The sequence below is a fragment of the Terrapene carolina genome, unplaced genomic scaffold (assembly GCF_002925995.2).
Source record: "Terrapene carolina triunguis isolate 2854851 unplaced genomic scaffold, T_m_triunguis-2.0 Scaffold97, whole genome shotgun sequence".
Classification (NCBI taxonomy): Eukaryota; Metazoa; Chordata; order Testudines; family Emydidae; genus Terrapene; species Terrapene triunguis.
Genome location: NW_020664448.1, coordinates 9,219,816 through 9,238,401, shown reverse-complemented (window position 1 = coordinate 9,238,401; position 18,586 = coordinate 9,219,816). Strand labels below are relative to the sequence as shown.

Sequence of the window (18,586 nt, the reverse complement as noted above, 5' to 3'; positions counted from 1 at the left end):
ATGATAGCTGCTGACAAAGCATGTATCACCAACTAGCTCTGTACATGAAACAGGTTTTGAAGTGTCCACAAACCTTTAGAGCTGGATTCTCTGTCGGCTAAGTTCGTGTTACACTGCTTATACAACCCAAAGTGAAGTTAAACTAGTGGAGAAACCCCCGTGGAAAATCTCCAGTCTGTGTAAAGCTGGCAGAGGTGGCTAGGCTGCCTACTGCACCTATGCTACCACCTCCCTCCTGCATCTGAACTGCCCAGCGCAAGATGGGGAGGAGGCATGTTGGGAACAGGAAGGAGGCATTCAGGGCTGGGGTATGGTAGAGCAAGGCTCCGCTACAGCAGATGCTCTGCTGATAGAATGTCTCCCATCAGTGGAGCACATTGAAGCTGGCCCCTGCAGGTTAAGGTTACACCAGGGTTGCAAGAGCAGGATCGGTGTGTCCCAGCTGGGTTCCTGTCAGGACTCCCTTTCCACTGTGCTCAGTCAAGTTAAAATTGGTCAAGATTTTAAGAAAAAAGATTAAGAAAAATGTGAACTTAAGAGAGCAGAAAACAAGATAGGCAGCCATCTCCGGTGAATGTAACGCGGATCAGTGTGTTATAAACACCATGTACAGTAGTCTGATCCAGTGGCAAAGGATCTTGGTCAATCGTAAGTAGCTTCATATGAGTCTATTATAATTTGTCTTTGTTCTTGAACACTGGTGACATGAGTTTCTCCCCCTCCCTACCCCAATGCCCTTTCCCAAGTATTAAAGCAGATTCTCCATGGCTTTCCATCCATTATGAAGCAAGTTCAGATGGTTGTTTTTTGTTTTCATTTCTCCTGCAGGTGAATGGCATTGATCTTCGGGGTGCCACCCATGAGCAGGCTGCAGCTGCACTGAAAGGAGCAGGGCAGATAGTAACAATCGTAGCACAATACCAGCCGGAAGGTAAGTCAATGCACTGATTTACTGTCCAATTAAGAAGTGCTGTTGGGTTTCATCTGATGCTCTTTGGCTGGAAGAATGTCATCTACCTTGCAAGACTTCAAGAATAGGAAAAGCAATAAAATTGGGGAAAAGTGGAGATAAGAATCATACAGAATAAAACGGTGGTGGTTTGGCACCCTGTGTGTGATGACTTATGTGGTCTTATTCCACTGCCTGGTGGATGAAGAGATGTCCTCCTCACACTAACTGTCCTCAAATGTGGCGCTCATGGGACCTCTTGCTGATAATCTCAGGGATACCAAGGGCTGAATAGACATAGAGAGTGAAGTACCTTTTCACCCTTAGAAAGTGGTCCCTCCGTGTGAGAACTGAGACACACTGGTAGGCCAGTTGTACTTCCGTGCTGTACCTTTTCGGTGGCTAAACTGAGGACTTCAGTCACCAGGCTTTGTCAAGCTGCCACTTTTCATAAATAATAAATTCTCACTCACTCCCTTTCTCATGCTCTGACTCAGACTCCCCCACCCCAACTTAAAATTAAAACAGAAAACGTGCAATTAAGACAGATACTATGGAAAGAGATGAGGTAAGGAGAAAAAGATAGGAGAATTAGAAGCAAACAAAATTTCAAATATTATACTTTATTACATACATGAAATAATTGTTTTAGTGTGTGATTGTATATATATATAGAGATATAGAAAAATTTCAGATCAAGGAAGAAGGGGTACAAATAATTGTATTACAGAAAGTTCTTGACAGAAGATTTTGAATGAAATGTTAGTCCAATGTATTCTTGGTTCCCATTATTTGCTGCTGTCTTGTTTATCTTTTCCAGTTTAATAGGAACATAAATATCAATTTAGACTGTTATTACAGAAAGTCGCAAGTAAAATTGCAGCTCTTGATTTTTTGGATGGTAAACAATAGTGCATAATGTGCCAGCTTTTTGAGCAGCCAGCTGATGATCGGCAATTAAAATGGAGGAAAGAGTTAATGGTTCAATAAGTTACTATTCATGTGGTAAAGAAAAGAGCATAAAATACATAGCTGTTGCGATATTATAAACTGACCCTCTAACCTACAGTTGCAGTGCAAAGGAAAAGAGGAGGTAATAGTGGTGAATGGATTCAAAGTTCTCGCTTGGTTTGCTTTGAGCATCCAAATGTTTATCTGAACCTTATATGAACTCTGAAGCATTTTTGAGTATGTAGAGTTGCCTGGAAATCTTATGTAAGTGGGTTCTATTGCAAGATTTCTAGAGCTTGCCATCAGGCTGAATAGCTTTTCTCTTGTTATTAAGGCATTTTCACTTCTCATCTTGCCTGGAACTAGGAAATGCAGAGGCTAGCAAAAATAAAACATGTTTTGGTGGGTAAACAGGAGAGCATTCCATTTCCCCAACCCTTCTCCTCTTTCTTGGTCTTTCTTACACACACGCGCCTTTTTTATTTCCCTTACCTCTCTGAAACAGAAATAGACAAATTGGTATGGGACAAAGTTATAAAGATGGAAGATAAAAGCAGAGTGGGGAGGGAAGAAGAAGAAAAGTGAGGATAGAATTGGAACTAAAAATACAAGAAATAAAAAGGTGAGGTGGGCCATCTAGAATTGGGTTACATTTTTGGATCAATGGTTTATTTGCTAAAAAATGCAGTTTTGGTCAACCCAAAGCTATCGCAAATTTGACCTGAAAAACCATCCAGTTTTCCAGATCAGATGCTGCCCTTGGGAATGCAGTCTTGTTTCAGTCTTGGACTCGGCTCTGAAGCCTCCCCCTCCAGCTGCAGGTACTGCTCAGTAGTGCACCCATAGGAGCACTACTTGAAGAAGGAGAGGTTACTCACCTTGTGCAGTAACTGGAGTTCTCTGAGGTGTCTCCCCCTATGGGTGCTCTACTATCCCCTCTCCTTCCCCTCTGCTTCCAGTTTCCTCTGTGGAACTTTGCAGAGGAGAAGGAACTGAGGACAGGTCACCTGCCCGACCCTATATAGCCTTGGTGTGGAGCATGAGGTTGTGTAGGGCACCTGCGTCGGCCAAATGTGCACTGCTACTGAAAATCTCCAGTGGAAGATGCATGGGGTGCATGTGATGTGGAGAACCTGCAGGGAGACGCATCTCAAAGAACTGCAGTTACTGTACAAGGTAGTAACATCTCCTTCAGGTAGGATAAGAAGTAATAGGCTTAATCCACAGCAAGGGAAATTTAAGTTAGATGTTAGGTAAAACTTTCCTACTGTAAGGGTAGTTGAGCTCTGGACTAGGCTTCCAAGGGAGGCTGGGGAATCACCATCATTGGAGGGTTTTAAGAACAGGTTGAAGAAACACCTTTCAGGGATGGTCTAGGTTTACTTGGTCCGCCAGTGTAGGGGCTGGACTTGATGTCTTCCTGAGGTCCCTTCCAGCCTTACATTTCTATAATTCTATGATCCATAATGATTACTGCAGCTCCAGTTCAGCTGGATATTTCAACACCTGCCTAGCATTAAGCAGAAGAGCAGTCCCATTGACTTCAATGAGACTACTCGTGTACTCAACTGCTAGTTGAAGGTAAAGAAATGAATACAAGCGATTAAAAACTTGTCGATCAAAAAGATGAGGGGGGCCCACTCACTGATATTTTATCCATGCTTTCACATTGATAACCATACTCATGGAAACATTTTTGCTTGCCCTCACTTTTTTCCTGAATAGCAATCTTTTCAAACTCCTTTTAAAGCCAGTTAGTGCCTTCGTAAAAATGCACAGCCAGCAAGGAGCCAGGCATCCTCTTCTGCAGCATGGACTTACTTGGTACGTCCTGAGTAGCTATTGTAAGATGAGGCACATCTTAAAAGGGCATGGCCATGTGCGTGTTCAATGGCTCTCTTTAAGAAGTCAGCATTCACCCACAGTTGTCCTATTGGGAGTAAAGGAAATATCTTCAGCATTTCAAATTCCATTGGATAGTATGTATTCCCATTTTAGTGGTGATGGTGGTGCTGCAGTACAGTAAGGAAGGAGTTACGGTAAAATTCTGTGGCCCGTGTAACTGTTACAGTTTGAAAGGAAGGGGAACCATGCTTTAAATATAGACAACTCATCCTGAATGGAGGAGAGGTGGGGGAAGAAAATATTGGCCTCTAGGTTGGGAACACTAAGGGTATGTCCACACAGCAACTAGACACCCACAGCTGGCCCATACCAGCTGACTCAGGCTTGCAGGGCTCAGGCTGTGGGGCTGTTTCATTGCTGTGTAGACTTATGGGCGTGGGCTGGAGCCTGAGCTCTGGGACCCCCTCACCTTGCAGGATCCAAGAGCCCAAGCCCATAAATCTACACAGCAGTGAAACAGCCCGAGCCTCGCGTGCCTGAGTCAGCTGGCACAGGCCAGCCGCGCGTGTCGAGTTGTTGTGTAGACATCCCCTAAGAGATAAATTCCACATTCTACTCTCAGCTGCACCCATTCATCCCCAGTACAGGGCTGTAAACAGAATTTCATCCTCAGATTTTTGCAAAATATTCAGTGTCAGTAGTCTGGAAACTCTGTGCTGTGCTGCATTGCAGTATCTCTGCAGCTGTTCCCTCACAGCAATCCCTGGGAAAACCATTAAGCCAGTCAGCTGTTCCGTGTGCTATAAATCTTTCAAGCAAATCAATTAACACCTTACTGTAGCAACATGTATGAAGGGAAGACATTCATTAATTACAACTTGATTAGACCAATTGACGCCGAAGGGGCCAAAAAGTTGTTAAAATGAGTACATTTGCACTCTATCCCTATTTGCATTGTTAGCTGCTTGTTGGCACAAATACAGCACTATACATTTTTGAGGAAAGCTGAGTATGTTGAGTAGTAATTGACTATCTGAGTTTTGGTGAGAATGGGAATCTCAGAGACAGCTATCCTCTCTGATACACTTGTATCTTTATTTGCTGATGTTAGCAATGGTAGTTATTAGAGCTATAATTGTAGTTAAAAGCATCTTAAAATAGTGAAACAGATAATTCCTGTTTGTAGTTCCTTTTTCTCTGAAGTTTGGAGTTCATGTTAAGTATTATTACAGACACCACTTTTTTGCCTGTTCACATGTGACCTGCATCAGCTTTTATAGGAGTCCCTTCTTTGTCTTACATCTGTGTCTGAATTGTAGGTGGGGTGGGGAGGGAGAAATCTTATGTTTTTAAAATACTAGACTACAATTTCTAAGCACCACTGTTGTACTTTCCTTATGGAATGACTTCTGGGTTACTTCTTATCCCCCACTATTACCGCCTACTTGCTACCTCAAAAATGTAAATGCATGTCTTGATGAGTCTGCTGTTTTGGTATAATTTTAATGCATATGCATGATTCACACATCTAGCCCTTCTGGATGCTACAGAAATAAGGTAGATATAAAATACACTGCAAATGTAAATGGCTTTATCTATACATCTGTGGCAAGCTGTCTTGATATACATTTAAATATACATACACACATACTCGGGATCTTTTCTGTAGTTGATATAAATTGGTGTCGCTCCATTGACTTTGATGGAGTTACACTAATATATGCCGCTGAGGATCTGGGCCCTCAGCATCTTGGTGCCTCTGTGTGTGCATGTCTGCTCAGAGAATCCGGAGTACAAAGACTGTGTGTCACGCATACACTTTTAAAGTGTATTTTATGTGTGTGTGTGGGAAAAGAGTATATATGAACACGTGTATATGGGGAAGGAGGCATAAACACCCCCTCTTCATCCTCGGTGTTCATCTGGCTGGCTGGAGAATGCCAGCATTGTAAAGTCAGTAACAGTAAAAACGTTTAGAATCATTTTTAACTGATTGCCTGGCTCCTGGAGCTGAGTGGGAGATTTCACTGGCTGAAAAATCCAATGTATTTTTGATTAGGAGAATAATTTAGAAAGAAGGGATGATGCAGATGAGACAAACAGGTTCCATGCATCATAATGGGACATTGGTGCATATATTGAGTGACCAAGATGTTCTGAATTAAAGTTGAATTCCCATTCTATTGAGGCTTTCCCGCAGAAATGCTCTTGAATCTATAGTATAATAAAAAATCAGAAACATGCACTCCAGATTTTCCCTACTTTGCTGTAATAAGAAATAGGTTTATTCATGGGGTAATTTAATGGGCCATTCACCCAAAAATAGCCCGGATATTTTACAAAGTACAAAGAAAGCAACTACAGTGAGAGCTGAGGACCGTGATATTAAAGGATGTGATATGGGGGACTCCAGAAAACAGTAGTTATTCTCCAATGCTGGAGAATTCTGATGCTGAGGAAATTCCAAGGCAAATTAAGTATTAAGGAGTGTGACAGGTGCCAAGCTAACCTTATTACCTAGCAAAGGAGACATTGTGCATTGTCAAAGCCCAGTGCTGGTTTGAATGTGCTGCTCCCAGTGAAGTCAGTACAAGTGCTGCATGCAGCTTTTCAAAACTTGTAAGCTATTTAAGAAGTTAGTGCAGTGGTGGGCAACCTGCGGCCCACGGGCCGCACGCAGCCCATCAGTGTAATCCATTGGCAGGCCGCAAGACTGTTTACATTGACCATCCAGGGAGCTGCGGGCGGCTGTGCCTGTGGATGGTCAATGTAAACAAACTGTCTCTTGGCCCCCCAGCGGATTACCCTGACGGGCTGCAAGTTGCCCACCACTGAATTAGCATAATAATATTTGACACTTATATAGCAACTTCCATCTGAGGATAGTATAGAGCTTTACAAACATTAACAAGTCTCAGCCAACGCCAGTGGGATGTATCTAGCAGTAGTAAACTGTATAGCCACCTGTATAGTCACTGGACTCTTCTTCCTCCCATGAATAATTCTCAACAGAAGTGAGTAAAATAATTTTGATGCAGGGGGGGAAAATGCCCTCAAAATTAAATGAATTATAATGGGGGATAAAAAATAAAAACGGTTGAGATTTTCAAGGCAGGATAGGGAATGTTCTCATGGTCTATTTTGGCCTTAAAGTCTATCAATGATTGTCTCATTTGACCTTCTGCACATTGCAAGACACAGAACCTCTCCCACCCACTTGTGTAATAGGCCCATAACCTCTGTCTGAGTTACTGAAGTTCTTAATCTTGAGCTAAAGACTTCATTACAGAGAATCCACCATTTACTCTAGTTCAGATCAGCAAGTGACCTGTGCCCCATGCTGATGAGGAAGGCAAAAAGCCTCTAGAGTCTCTGCCATTCTGACCTGGAGAAAATTCCTTCCTGACCCCAAATATGGTGGTCAGTTAGATTCCGAACATGTGGGCAAGAGCCATGAGCCAGACATCTGGGAAGGAATTCACTGTAGTAACTCAGAGCCCTCCCCATCTAGTGTCCTATCTCCAGCCATTGGAGATACGTGGTAATAGCAGTCACAAATGGCCCATATGCCATTATAGGCAACTTCATCATACCATCCCCTCCATAAACATATCAAGCTCAGTCTTGAAGCAAGTTAGGGTTTTTTCCCCCACTACTCCTCTTGGAAGGCTGTTTCAGAACTTCACTCCTCTGATAGTGAGGAACTTTCATCTAATTTTAAGCCTAAACTTGTTGATGGCCAGTTTATATTGATTTGTTCTTGTGCCAACATTGGCCCTTAATTTGAATGCTGTCTCCCTCACTGGTGCTCATCCCTTTGATGTATTTATCGAGAGCAATCATATCTCCCCTCACCCTTTGTTTTGTTAGACTGATCAAGCCAAACACCTTAAGTCTCCTCTCATAAGATAGGGTATCCCTTCTTCAGATCCTCCTGGTAGCCCTTCTTGCACTTGTTCCCGTTTGAATTCATCTTTTTTAAACATGGAAGACCAGAAATACACACAGTATTCCAGATGAGATCTCATCAGTGCCTTGTACAAGGTAATAACACTTCCATATCTCTACTGGAAATACTTTGCCTGATGCATCCTAGGATTGCATTAACCTTTTTTTGAGGCTGCATCACATAAGTCCCCAATTTATAACAAATATTTTTGTTAGTCCCTAAGCGCATAACCTTTCACTTTGCACTATTCAATTTCATCCCATTTCCATTACTCCAGTTTTCAAGGTTATCCAAATCTTCTTGTATGATATTCCAGTCTTCCTCCATATTGGCAATACCTCCCAACTTTGTGTTATCTGCAAATTTGAATAGCATACTTCCACATTTTGTGCCAAGGTCATTAATGAAAATGTTAAATAAGATTCATTTCAAGACGGATCCTTTAGGAACTCCATTATTACCGTCCCTCCAGCCTGACAGTTCACCTTTTAATTCTCGTATTAATCCCCATCTTCTCCACTTTAATAATTTCCCATGTGGAATTGTATTAAATGTTTTACTAAAATCCAGGTAGGTTAGATCTACTTCATTTCCTTTGTTTATAAAATCAGTTATCTTCTCAAAGAAAGAAATCAGGTTGGTATGGCACGGTCTACCTTTAATAAAACCATGTTGTCTTTTGTCCCCATTATCTTCATCTGTATGTCTTTAATTACTCTCTCTTTCAAAATTTGTTCTAAGACCTTGAATACAATTGAGGTTAAACTAATGGGCCATTAGTTTCCATGATCACCTTATTTTTTTCTTTTCTTAAATATATGTACTCTATTTGCAACTTTCCAGTCATAGAGTATGAATCTGAGTTTACAGATTCATCAAAATCCTTGCTATTGGGCTTGCAATTTCATGTGTCAGTTCCTTTAATAATCTTGAATGGAGATTATCCAGGCACCCCGATTTGGTTCCATTAAGATGTTTGACTTTGGCTTCCACCTTGGATGTAGTAATTTCTACTTCCTTATCCTTGTTCCCATTAGCCAACCTGTCATCGCCTGCAACTTTCTCATTAAAAACTGAGGCAAAGTATTTAGCCATCTTGCCTAGTCCCAGTCCCTCATCCTTCTGCATTAAGCAGACAGTTTCTGCTTTCTTCTCACTGTCCAGGCACCAGTAGTGGGAACATTGATAGGACAGGAGACACAGTTTCCCTGTTCTCAGTTCTGCTTGTTGCCACAGCAGCTCCTGGCTGCCAGGAGGAGCTATTGCAGGGGAAAGTTCTGCTCAGCCCTTATAGCTGTAGGAATGGAGCATGCTATTTAATTCTGGGGGGGTTGGTGCATGTGCATTTTGGTTGCACATAACGTTGAGTGGGGATGGAGCATGCTCAATTCTAAGAATTGCACTCTCCTAAGAATTTAGCTGCCAAACTCTAAAAAGTCTTTACTAATCATGTGTGAACTGACACCTAACTTGCCCAAATTGGGGAAAATTTACACAGGATCTGCAAAAGCCATGATTATGACATCAGGGTGCCACCCTGTCAGATTTCAAGAGCTACCTGTGGCACCTGTAATGGCTCATCTAACAGCTGTCACATGGTACAAGTTTTGAGATTGGGCATATCTCTGGAGCATAAACATATGACTATAAAGTAGCCTCTTAAACAGTGATGTCATATTTTTGATCTGGCTATCGTCAACTAGCAAACCTATGGAAATAATAGTTACTACAATAGCTGCTCCTACAGTGATTGCTTCTTCGTGTACCATCTTTGTCTGTCATTAACTTCATTTCTTTTTAGCCTGCTAATAGCCTCTTTGGCTACTCCGACAGTTACCAGGAGAAATAAGCGTAAAGGTTAGGCTCAGCTGTCATTACTAACTCTTTATCAACTAAAGAATCGTTGCCAAAGTGCAATCTGTCATGTCAGCTTAAAAAAAAAATCTGTTCTTTTTTTAGTGGAATAAACCTTTGCATGATGGGTCATTGCATTTACAGACCCATGATTTCTTCAGTTCCAGCTTCTCTCTCTCCAGCTTGAGTCACCTTGTTAATGCTAAAGATAGCAATTCAGGTAAAAGCTTTGAAAAGTGTAAATGGAATAAACAATCTAAAATAAATTTAACATTGCAGTGCTAAGACGTGAAATTAAAGTCAGTAAAAGGCATATTATAATTGTGTATGTATAGAGTTAAACTTCTATAAATGTATAAATGTGTTACAGAATCAGAGTCTAAGGCCAGAAGGGACTACCAGATCAACTAATCTAATTTCCTGCACATCACAGGCCACTAAACCCCACCAGTTATCTCTGCAATGAGCCCAATAACCTGGAGTTGACTAAAGTATTACAGCCCTCCAGCAACTAATCTATTGTTTGCCACAGGCAGAGAATAGGAGGGACTGAGGTACACCGATGCCTGAGACCTTTACAATGGCAGGGGACTGATTTGGTGAGATATACCCCGAAAAACATAGCAAGTTACATTGTACAATATATTTTCTCTTAGAAGCAGGAATGTCTATTGAATGCAATTACTTTCCTCTGTGGTTGTAAGTTGAGGATGGCTCAAAGATACTAAAGTCAACAATTTCAAATCTAGATGCCTAAAGCTAATCTCCTAAATCCAGTTAAACACCTAAATAAAAATGGCCTGATTTTTAAAGCTGCTGAGTTTCAGTGGTTGATTTGTTCTTTGGAAAGTCAGATAGTTGTATTTAGATTACTAACTATTGATTTAGGTGCCTAATGTCAGAAATGCAGCTCTGAAAATATTAACCTTAGACATCTGTAAGTACTTTCCCCTGAGATTTGCAAGGAAAAGTGATTTTAAAAATTATCATTATACCTCATGCTTTCTGTATACAGCACTTTTCTTTAAAAGCACTTTACATGCACAAAATAATCCTGAATGAGTTTTCTAAATATTAGTTCTAATTGTCATCTCAGTGTGGCATGCTATATAAATATATTTAAATAATTGAATATACTGTATTTAAGTTTATTTACATGGCATCTGTAGCTTTGTGTAAGAGAATTGCATACGAGAATATTTAAAAGAATGAGACCTAGAGAATAAATCAGAGCATTTCCAGGTGCTAAATTGGAACACTAATTGCATTAAAAAATATGGGCAGATGCATCAGAAAATGTGGGTAGTAGAGAGAGATTAAAAAAGAAAAGGCTATCGGCAAAATTCAGGTGCATGCTCAGATTTCAAAACACTATTTCAGGTATCTCTCAAACAGACATGACAAAGTCAAAGAGCTCATCTCCCTTTCAGTTGTTAGAAGCATTTGCTGGTTAGCCAAGGAATTGTTTTTCCTTGAAAGGGCTGGATTTTCAGAAAGTGCTGGCCCACTTACCCTCTGAAAATCAGGTCCCTTTAATATGTCTTAAGATGAGCACCCAAAAATGAGGTTTCCAAAATCACTAGTCACTTTTTAAAATCTTATCCAGGATTAGGGAGGTTGTGTGTGTGTATGAGTGAAAATCAACAAGGGCTCTGAGCCTCTTCCAACTGAAGGCAAAGCTCCTAACCACTGCAATGTGAGCCCCATTAACCCCAAAGCACACATACGTATTCTAAAATTTAGGTTGCTTGCACTAATGCTAATACATTATGCCATGAACGGTATTTGACTACTAAAGATACATGTTGTTGTACAAATTTGTTGAAAATCTGCCATATCCATCCTCAAGGTAGAATTAGACCTATAGATTTGTAAACTATTTTGCTTATAGGCCTATCTCCAAACCCTCTTTCAAAAGTGGCTTGTCATTCTAGTAGTGAGTTCAAGAGCAATGTAAAATTATGAGGTCTTCTGCTAGAAGATAGATAGACAGCATAGTCTAATGGACAGAGCATGGGCCGGGGAGCAAGAAGTCCTGAGTTCTAATTGTGACTTCGTCACTGACTGCAGGATTTTACATAATTCACTCTAAACTCTGTTTTTGTTTCCCTTTCTATAAATGTAGCAATAATACTTGAATTCTGACCTCACAAAAGTGTGGTGAGGATTAGTTAATGTTTGTGCTTTGAAAGTATAAAGACCTATATATGTGCCTACTATTATTTATTATGCAGGCTTTGGAGGATGGTGTATTCTGATGGAACAGACTCAGTGTTTGTGTATCAATTTCAGTGCAAATTTCCTCAGTTTTATAACTGCGTGAAGGAAATGTAATGTTAGGAGTTAGCCTGCATGGGAATAAAGTATTGCTTCACTAATGTCATAACTTAGAGACTTTATATTTGATATTAAGTTGTAAGGCCCTAAATAGAATAGAATTAATTCTAGCATGATGAGAAAAGCTTATTGTGAAAATCTGGGGAATCTATGTATAACTTATAAATTTAGGAAATTGCTGTATTGTTGAACAGTGCAATGTGTAGTGAGTCAGTCGTGGGTTGATGAGGTCCCTGATATGTAGCATCCACCCCGTCTGGAAGAAGCTACAGACTAAGCAAAAGACGCTGTCAACCTTAACGATTGTAGTCTGATAGGGCAATGGTATGCCAAGAAGAATGCCTGAGCTGGAAACCTAGTTCAATCACTTGTATCTGCAGGGATGGGGAGTGGAGAGTAGAAAATCTCCAAACAGGAAAACAAAGGGACAGAAGTATCAGAGCAGGGGGTTAAAACTAGGAACAAAGGCCACAGGTTTTTGGAGGGAGAAGTGTCTTTTTTGATTGTTTGTTTGACCATGCTCCAGAGGAGAAACCATGAGGAGAGAGATCCAGGAGAGGGCACTTGGAATCCTTAAAAGGACATTCCAGAGCAGTGAGGAAATGGAGGCAGGGATGCCATACAGGTGTGTTTTATTGTTTTACCTAGACCTGTAATATTTCTTACAGTGTCTAAAGTAAAGTATAATTGTGTTAGAAACCTATCCGAAGTCTGTGTCCATTTTTTTCAAATATCCTGTCCCTGGAGAGGTGAACTGTAAACCCGAGTGCTCACAAGGTTGGAGCTCTGGGAAAGGGTGTGCTTAAGTTCTGGGGTGTCTTGGGGGTCTGCACTGGTTCTGGGGCCCAGTGCAGTTGGATCATGAGGTCCCATTTCCGTGAATGGGGTAACAGACAGAGTCTGTGCCCAGGACACATGCCAGAGAAGTCAAGGAAAGAGACAGTGCTGGGAAGCCTATCCAGGCAAAGGTAAGGTAAAGAGCAGTCCAATGTGGAGAGACCAAATCATAGCAGCCTGGTGAGTGTCCCCCGGGGAGCTTGAGTAGGGCGGTGACACTGGTGCAGAGGAATATGCCAGCTATTTAGGGCATGCCAACTGCATTGCACTAATAAATATTCATTATCAATATTTTATTTGAACAACATTAGACAAAACTATATGAATTAAGAGAGTGGTATAAATGACTTTATGAAATGAGGTAATGGTACTAGGAATGAAGCAAGGTGACTATAATACTAATATCTATGTAGGGCAAGATTGTTGCTTGTCTGTGCAGAGGAATATGGGTCTGTAAGGCACCTGTGTGTGTAAGTGGGTGGATAGAGGCTGGACTTGGCAGAATCTTGACTCCACCCTCGCATGTACTGGTCAGTGCAGCTGAGGGTGAAGTCAGCCGGAGGACTGCTCAAAATTTTTCAGTCAAAAGTAATTTTCAATGGAAAAAAATTGGTTCTTGTACGTGAATATTAACTCCAGTAATTTAATAGGACTGATATCAGATTCGCTTTACTTTCAGAGGCTTTTCCCACAATTGTTCACCTTAAATCCCCACTGTTTTACTTGAGGAGGGATGTAGTCAGCTCTTTTTGAAGCCTTTCAAAGAAGTTCCTGGGTCAGCCAGAAGGAGTCACTGAAAAATAACAAGGCGCTTCTCAGCTTCCTTCTCCCCTTCTAGAACTGAGCATACTGCCCATTGTAGAATTTCAAGCTCTTGCCAACCAAGGGGTACCTGAGAGATTGAGTTTGAAACACTAATGATAATTCATTTAGCTGCAGTTAGTCCACAAAGTTGGTTTAGTATGTGCTGACAATAATTGTAATGAAGGTAGAAACAATGGCTACTGATTGATGTGTATAATTACAGTTTATTCTTTCTCAAGCCTTCCTAAATTGTTTCCTAATTTGCAGGCTCACTATTGTTTAAATCATTTATAGCAAGTACAATAAATAACATTGCAATTACTGAACAATCCACTTTCTAAAATATAAAATGATTTATGGGTGCAAAAGCAGATGTATTAAAATTCTGGGTGTGAGATTAAAGCTCTAATACAGGGGAAACCAAAAATGAGCTCCAACAGAGTTATAGACTTTACAATTAATTTCTTGTTGACAACAAGAAAATCATGGATACCGTAAAAGAAGCCAGATAATTTATATTTTTCTGTTGATTAAATGTAACTTTCTTATTAGATTAGATTCCTAATTTGTACAGAAAAGGATAACGTTCAATTTCCTGTACATCTATCCGGTGCTGAAAATATATCATGGCTGTTTAACTAAGGCCACAATCCTGAGAACACTAACATATATGAATCACTTTATATCGAGTTCAGTTGGACTATACTCATATACATAAGTGATGTAATCCTCTAACCTGATTCTTATTGGAAAGAAGGATTCTGCATGGATTTTTTTCAAGTCCTATGAGGTTTGCTCTCGTATTTTCCTTTATTCCCTACCAGAAGAATTTTCAATAACAAAATTGTCTGTGCTGGCAGTATCAACAGGAGAGGGATAGTTTGTTTTGTGGTTCAAGCAGGTGACTAGCCAGCATGTATCATGGGTTCTGTTCCTAACTCTGCTGTTTACTTTTGTACTTCTTATCCTACCATCTTTTCTTGTCTTTTTCCTTTAGATTCTTATTCTGTCATCTCAGCAGCACTTCAGCTTTCTGTATCAGTTTTATATGTGAAATGGAGCATGATGATATTTTCCTACCTCAGAGGAGCATTATGAGGGTTAATTAGTGTCCTGTTCAGCATTTCTTATTCACCAAAGACCGTACTGCATTCTTTGTGAGTTAAAGTAAGATACAGAACAGGCTCTTTAATTATGGCTTACTCCTGAGATACATTCTTCTAACCCTGAAATGCATGTGACTTCAGTGAGGACAGTGCACACAGAACAATTGTCAGTATCAGCCCCTTAATGTTTGAAAAGCATAGGCAGTCATCTGTGGATAGGCAGCTGTGGGCCTGATCTTGAAAATACTCATGACCAAGTTTAGTGCATGTTACTACCACAAGCACTCTGATTTTACTTCTAACTAGGAGACATAGGGAATGGTTGTAAGCATTCCATGGTAATATGTGTCTGCAGGATAGGACCCTGTATAAGTGCAATTAAAATAAATATTAAACCAATTTTTAATTATTTATTGCTTTTAAAGGTTCTTTATACTTTCAAGAATTTAGATAATTTATTGGGAAAAAATGGGTAAAATATTCAAAAATGTCTAAATGACTTTCAGTGAGATGTTGGCTCCTAAGTCCCTAATAAGTCCCTTTGGACACTGGATTTAGACTCCTAAGTTACTTCATAGAATCATAGACTATCAGGGTTGAAAGGGACCTCAGGAGGTCATCTAGTCCAACCCCCTGCTCATAGCAGGACCAATTCCCAACTAAATCATCCCAGCCAGGGCTTTGTCAAGCCTGACCTTAAAAACCTCTAAGGAAGGAGATTCCACCACCTCCCTAGGTAACCCATTCCAGTGCTTCACCACCCTCCTAGTGAAATTTTTTCCCCTAATATCCAACCTAAACCTCCCCCACTGCAACTTGAGACCATTACTCCTTGTTCTGTCATCTGGTACCGCTGAGAACAGTATAGATCCATCCTCTTTGGAACCCCCTTTCAGGTAGTTGGAAGCAGCTATCAAATCCCCCCTCATTCTTCTCTTCTGCAGACTAAACAATCCCAGTTCCCTCAGCCTCTCCTCATAAGTCATGTGCTCCCGCCCCCTAATCATTTTCGTTGCCCTCCACTGGACTCTTTCCAATTTTTCCACGTGTGGGGCCCAAAACTGGACACAGTACTCCAGATGAGACCTCAGCAATGTTGAATAGAGGGGAACGATCACGTCCCTTGATCTGCTGGCAATGCCCCTACTTATGCAGCCCAAAATGCCGTTAGCCTTCTTGGCAACAAGGGCACACTGTTGACTCATATCCAGCTTCTCGTCCACTGTAACCCCTAGGTCCTTTTCTGCAGAACTGCTTCCTAGCCATTCGGTCCCTAGTCTGTAACAGTGAATGGGATTCTTCTGTCCTAAGTGCTTTTGAATTTTTTTACCCATTGAAAAGTACATTCCGTAGGCAATAATATTCAAATTATGGCAGCACCTGATATGGCTCTATAGTTAAGGCTGAATTGAATTTTCCACTTAAATCAGGGATTCTATCTCTTCTATGAAAGAAGAGAATGGTGTATCCTCCTCAAAATTACAGCACTTACTTGTTGAGTAATGAATTAATTTTCAGAGAATTTACAAGTAAGTGTATTCGTTTGTGTTAAATTAAATGCATTTTCTAAGAAATTTAGCATGTGATGTCAGTTCTTTTGAATTCTTTTTTTTTAAAGTTTCTTCATCAGAGGCCACTATTTTATTTTCTCCTTCAGAGCATGCCACAAAAAAATTGTCCTCTTTCAAACTGTCTGTCTTATCCTATTGTTTTCAATGGGACTGAGATCACAGGCTGCCCTCAATTAAGATGCCCCTTTCCAAATGGCCACCATCTCCCATTGTTCTCAATAGACCTGCCATTGCCATTTTTGCATTTCCAAACCTTAACATGTTTTGCTTTCTTTTGTTTGATTAAGAGACCATTTTCTCTTCACCAGGGGTAAAAGTAACTTAAGGGACTTACTGGTACACAGGGCAGGGGTCCTGAGCAAGGTGGGGAGGGAGCTCGGGCAGAAGTGGCGGGGCCTCAGTCAGAAGGGGCGGGGCCTTTAAAACCCCAGGGCCCTTTAAATCGCCACCGGAGCCCGAGGGCTCCTGGCCACCGCCACTGCCCCAGGGCTCTGGAAGCGATTTAAAGGGCCCAGGACTCCGGCTGCGGTAGCGGCGGCCAGGAACCCCAGGCCCTTTAAATCACTGCCAGAGTCTTATGGTAGTGACAGCTGGGAGCCCTGGGGCTCTGGTGGTGATTTAAAGGGCCAGCAGCTCCGACTGCTGCTGGGAGCCCAGGGCCCTTTTAAATTGTTGGTCTGGGGAAGCTGCCCCCTGCCAGTATGGTTGGCTGTGTATTGGCTCTTGCCGGTACGCCGGGCCGGACTGGACCGGCTTACTTTCATCTCTGCTCTTCACTCAAAGCCCACTTGTAGACTCATGTCTTCCATGATGCGCACAGAAAATGAGGTGATATTAACAACAGAATGTATTAATGTATTACCGCCCCCACCCACACACAAAACTCTTTCCCTCACAGTGCATCCTGTCTCCTTGCTAGTGTTCTAGATTTGTAAACTATCTGGGACAAGAACTTTAGTTTTGTGTCTAGTTCTATGCCAGCACATTGGAACTTAACAATTAATAGGCACAGTTTCCATTGTAGCATAAGAAGTTCACACTGAAGACTAACCCTTTGATTCTGTAACTAGTGACAACTGTTAAAAATAGAACTTTAAATTGAACCAAATGTGCCCATGAGTTACTATGAGGCCTTGTTTCTGTAACCCTTCTCACCTCATCCCTTCCATACTGTTTGACAGTGCTGCTTGTTGCATCATATATAAAATAAGGCTCCACACTACTCTATGTGGACAAACCCCATACCCATGTGAAACCCTGGTGCAGTCAGTAATTTGCTGAATCAGGATTTTAGATTATAAGACGTGTCCTGATGGTGAACATATCTTTGTCTGTGCTGCAAAGTACCTATTGTAGTTTTAGGCACAGGAAAAATCAATTAATATTAATAAAATTGTCAGCATATTTTGAGCATTAAATACAGTCATAAATATTAGTTATTAGTACACAAGAATTAAGCCCAAACTATATTTTCTTACTCAGTCAAATTAGAATGACAAATTAGACAGTAAAATTAGTTTTAAACCAAAAGGTTTAAAACTGAGAACTGTTAACAATATGGTAAATAAATACGAACTTATTTCTCTCTGTATTGTAGAGTTTTAACATACAACTACCAATAAGGAATCAAAACTGTTTGTCATATTCATCATATTTGCAACAACAAAGCCTACAGCATTAGTAATCAACAGGAGCCTGATAAGTAAACATAAGCTTATTACTTCCCACGTCATAAAATGTTAATACAAAAGAGCAGGAGAAAATTGTTCCTTGTATCAGTTAGTTAGATTTCAGTTAATTTAATCCAGATGATTCAACAAAGCAGCCTACAAGAATAGGCAGTGACATAATGGTAAATAAATACTAAGATGATACTTTCAAGACTTTGCTTCAATTAAAAAAAAAAACAGGCACAGAAATAAAATTCTTTCATTCAGATTTCGGTGGGATGGAGCAAAGTAACTGGGGTCTTCTGAGTCATTCAACTTTTCATCCACAGGCTCATTTTCCTTCTTTTTAACTGATTTTACTCTTCTAAAAGTCCACAGCTTTTTTAGAATCATGAGAGACTGGCAAAAAAAGGAACTGACGAAACAAATCCTAGTGAGGAAAATGTTTCAGCCACACAGAACTTTTTTTTTCTTCCTTCTATTGTCAGCCCCATATGGAAAAGAAGTATAGAATTTAATTGAGGTTAAATCATTAAGGGTTTGATATCCATTTATGGTGATTCTATAGAAATTATTCTGAAAGCCTATACAATTTAAAAGAAATCAATACTTTTTTATATCGTTTGTTTTTTAAAAAAACTCTAGAACTCTATTGAAGGGATGTAATCAGGGCCGGTGCAAGGCACCTTGCGCCCCCCCCCCCCCCCCCCCCC

At 40.6% G+C, this 18,586-nt stretch overlaps 1 protein-coding gene across 2 annotated transcripts in view; it reads left to right on the top strand.

The window, feature by feature from the left end:
• DLG2 (discs large MAGUK scaffold protein 2) overlaps positions 1 to 18,586 on the top strand; it is a 581,213-nt gene that overhangs the window by 304,754 nt on the left and 257,873 nt on the right. For both annotated transcript variants that reach the window (XM_026651698.2, XM_026651699.2), the window contains exon 12: positions 829 to 931. In XM_026651698.2, coding sequence (XP_026507483.1) covers positions 829 to 931 — 103 coding nt within the window. The remainder of the gene's footprint in view (positions 1 to 828; positions 932 to 18,586) is intronic.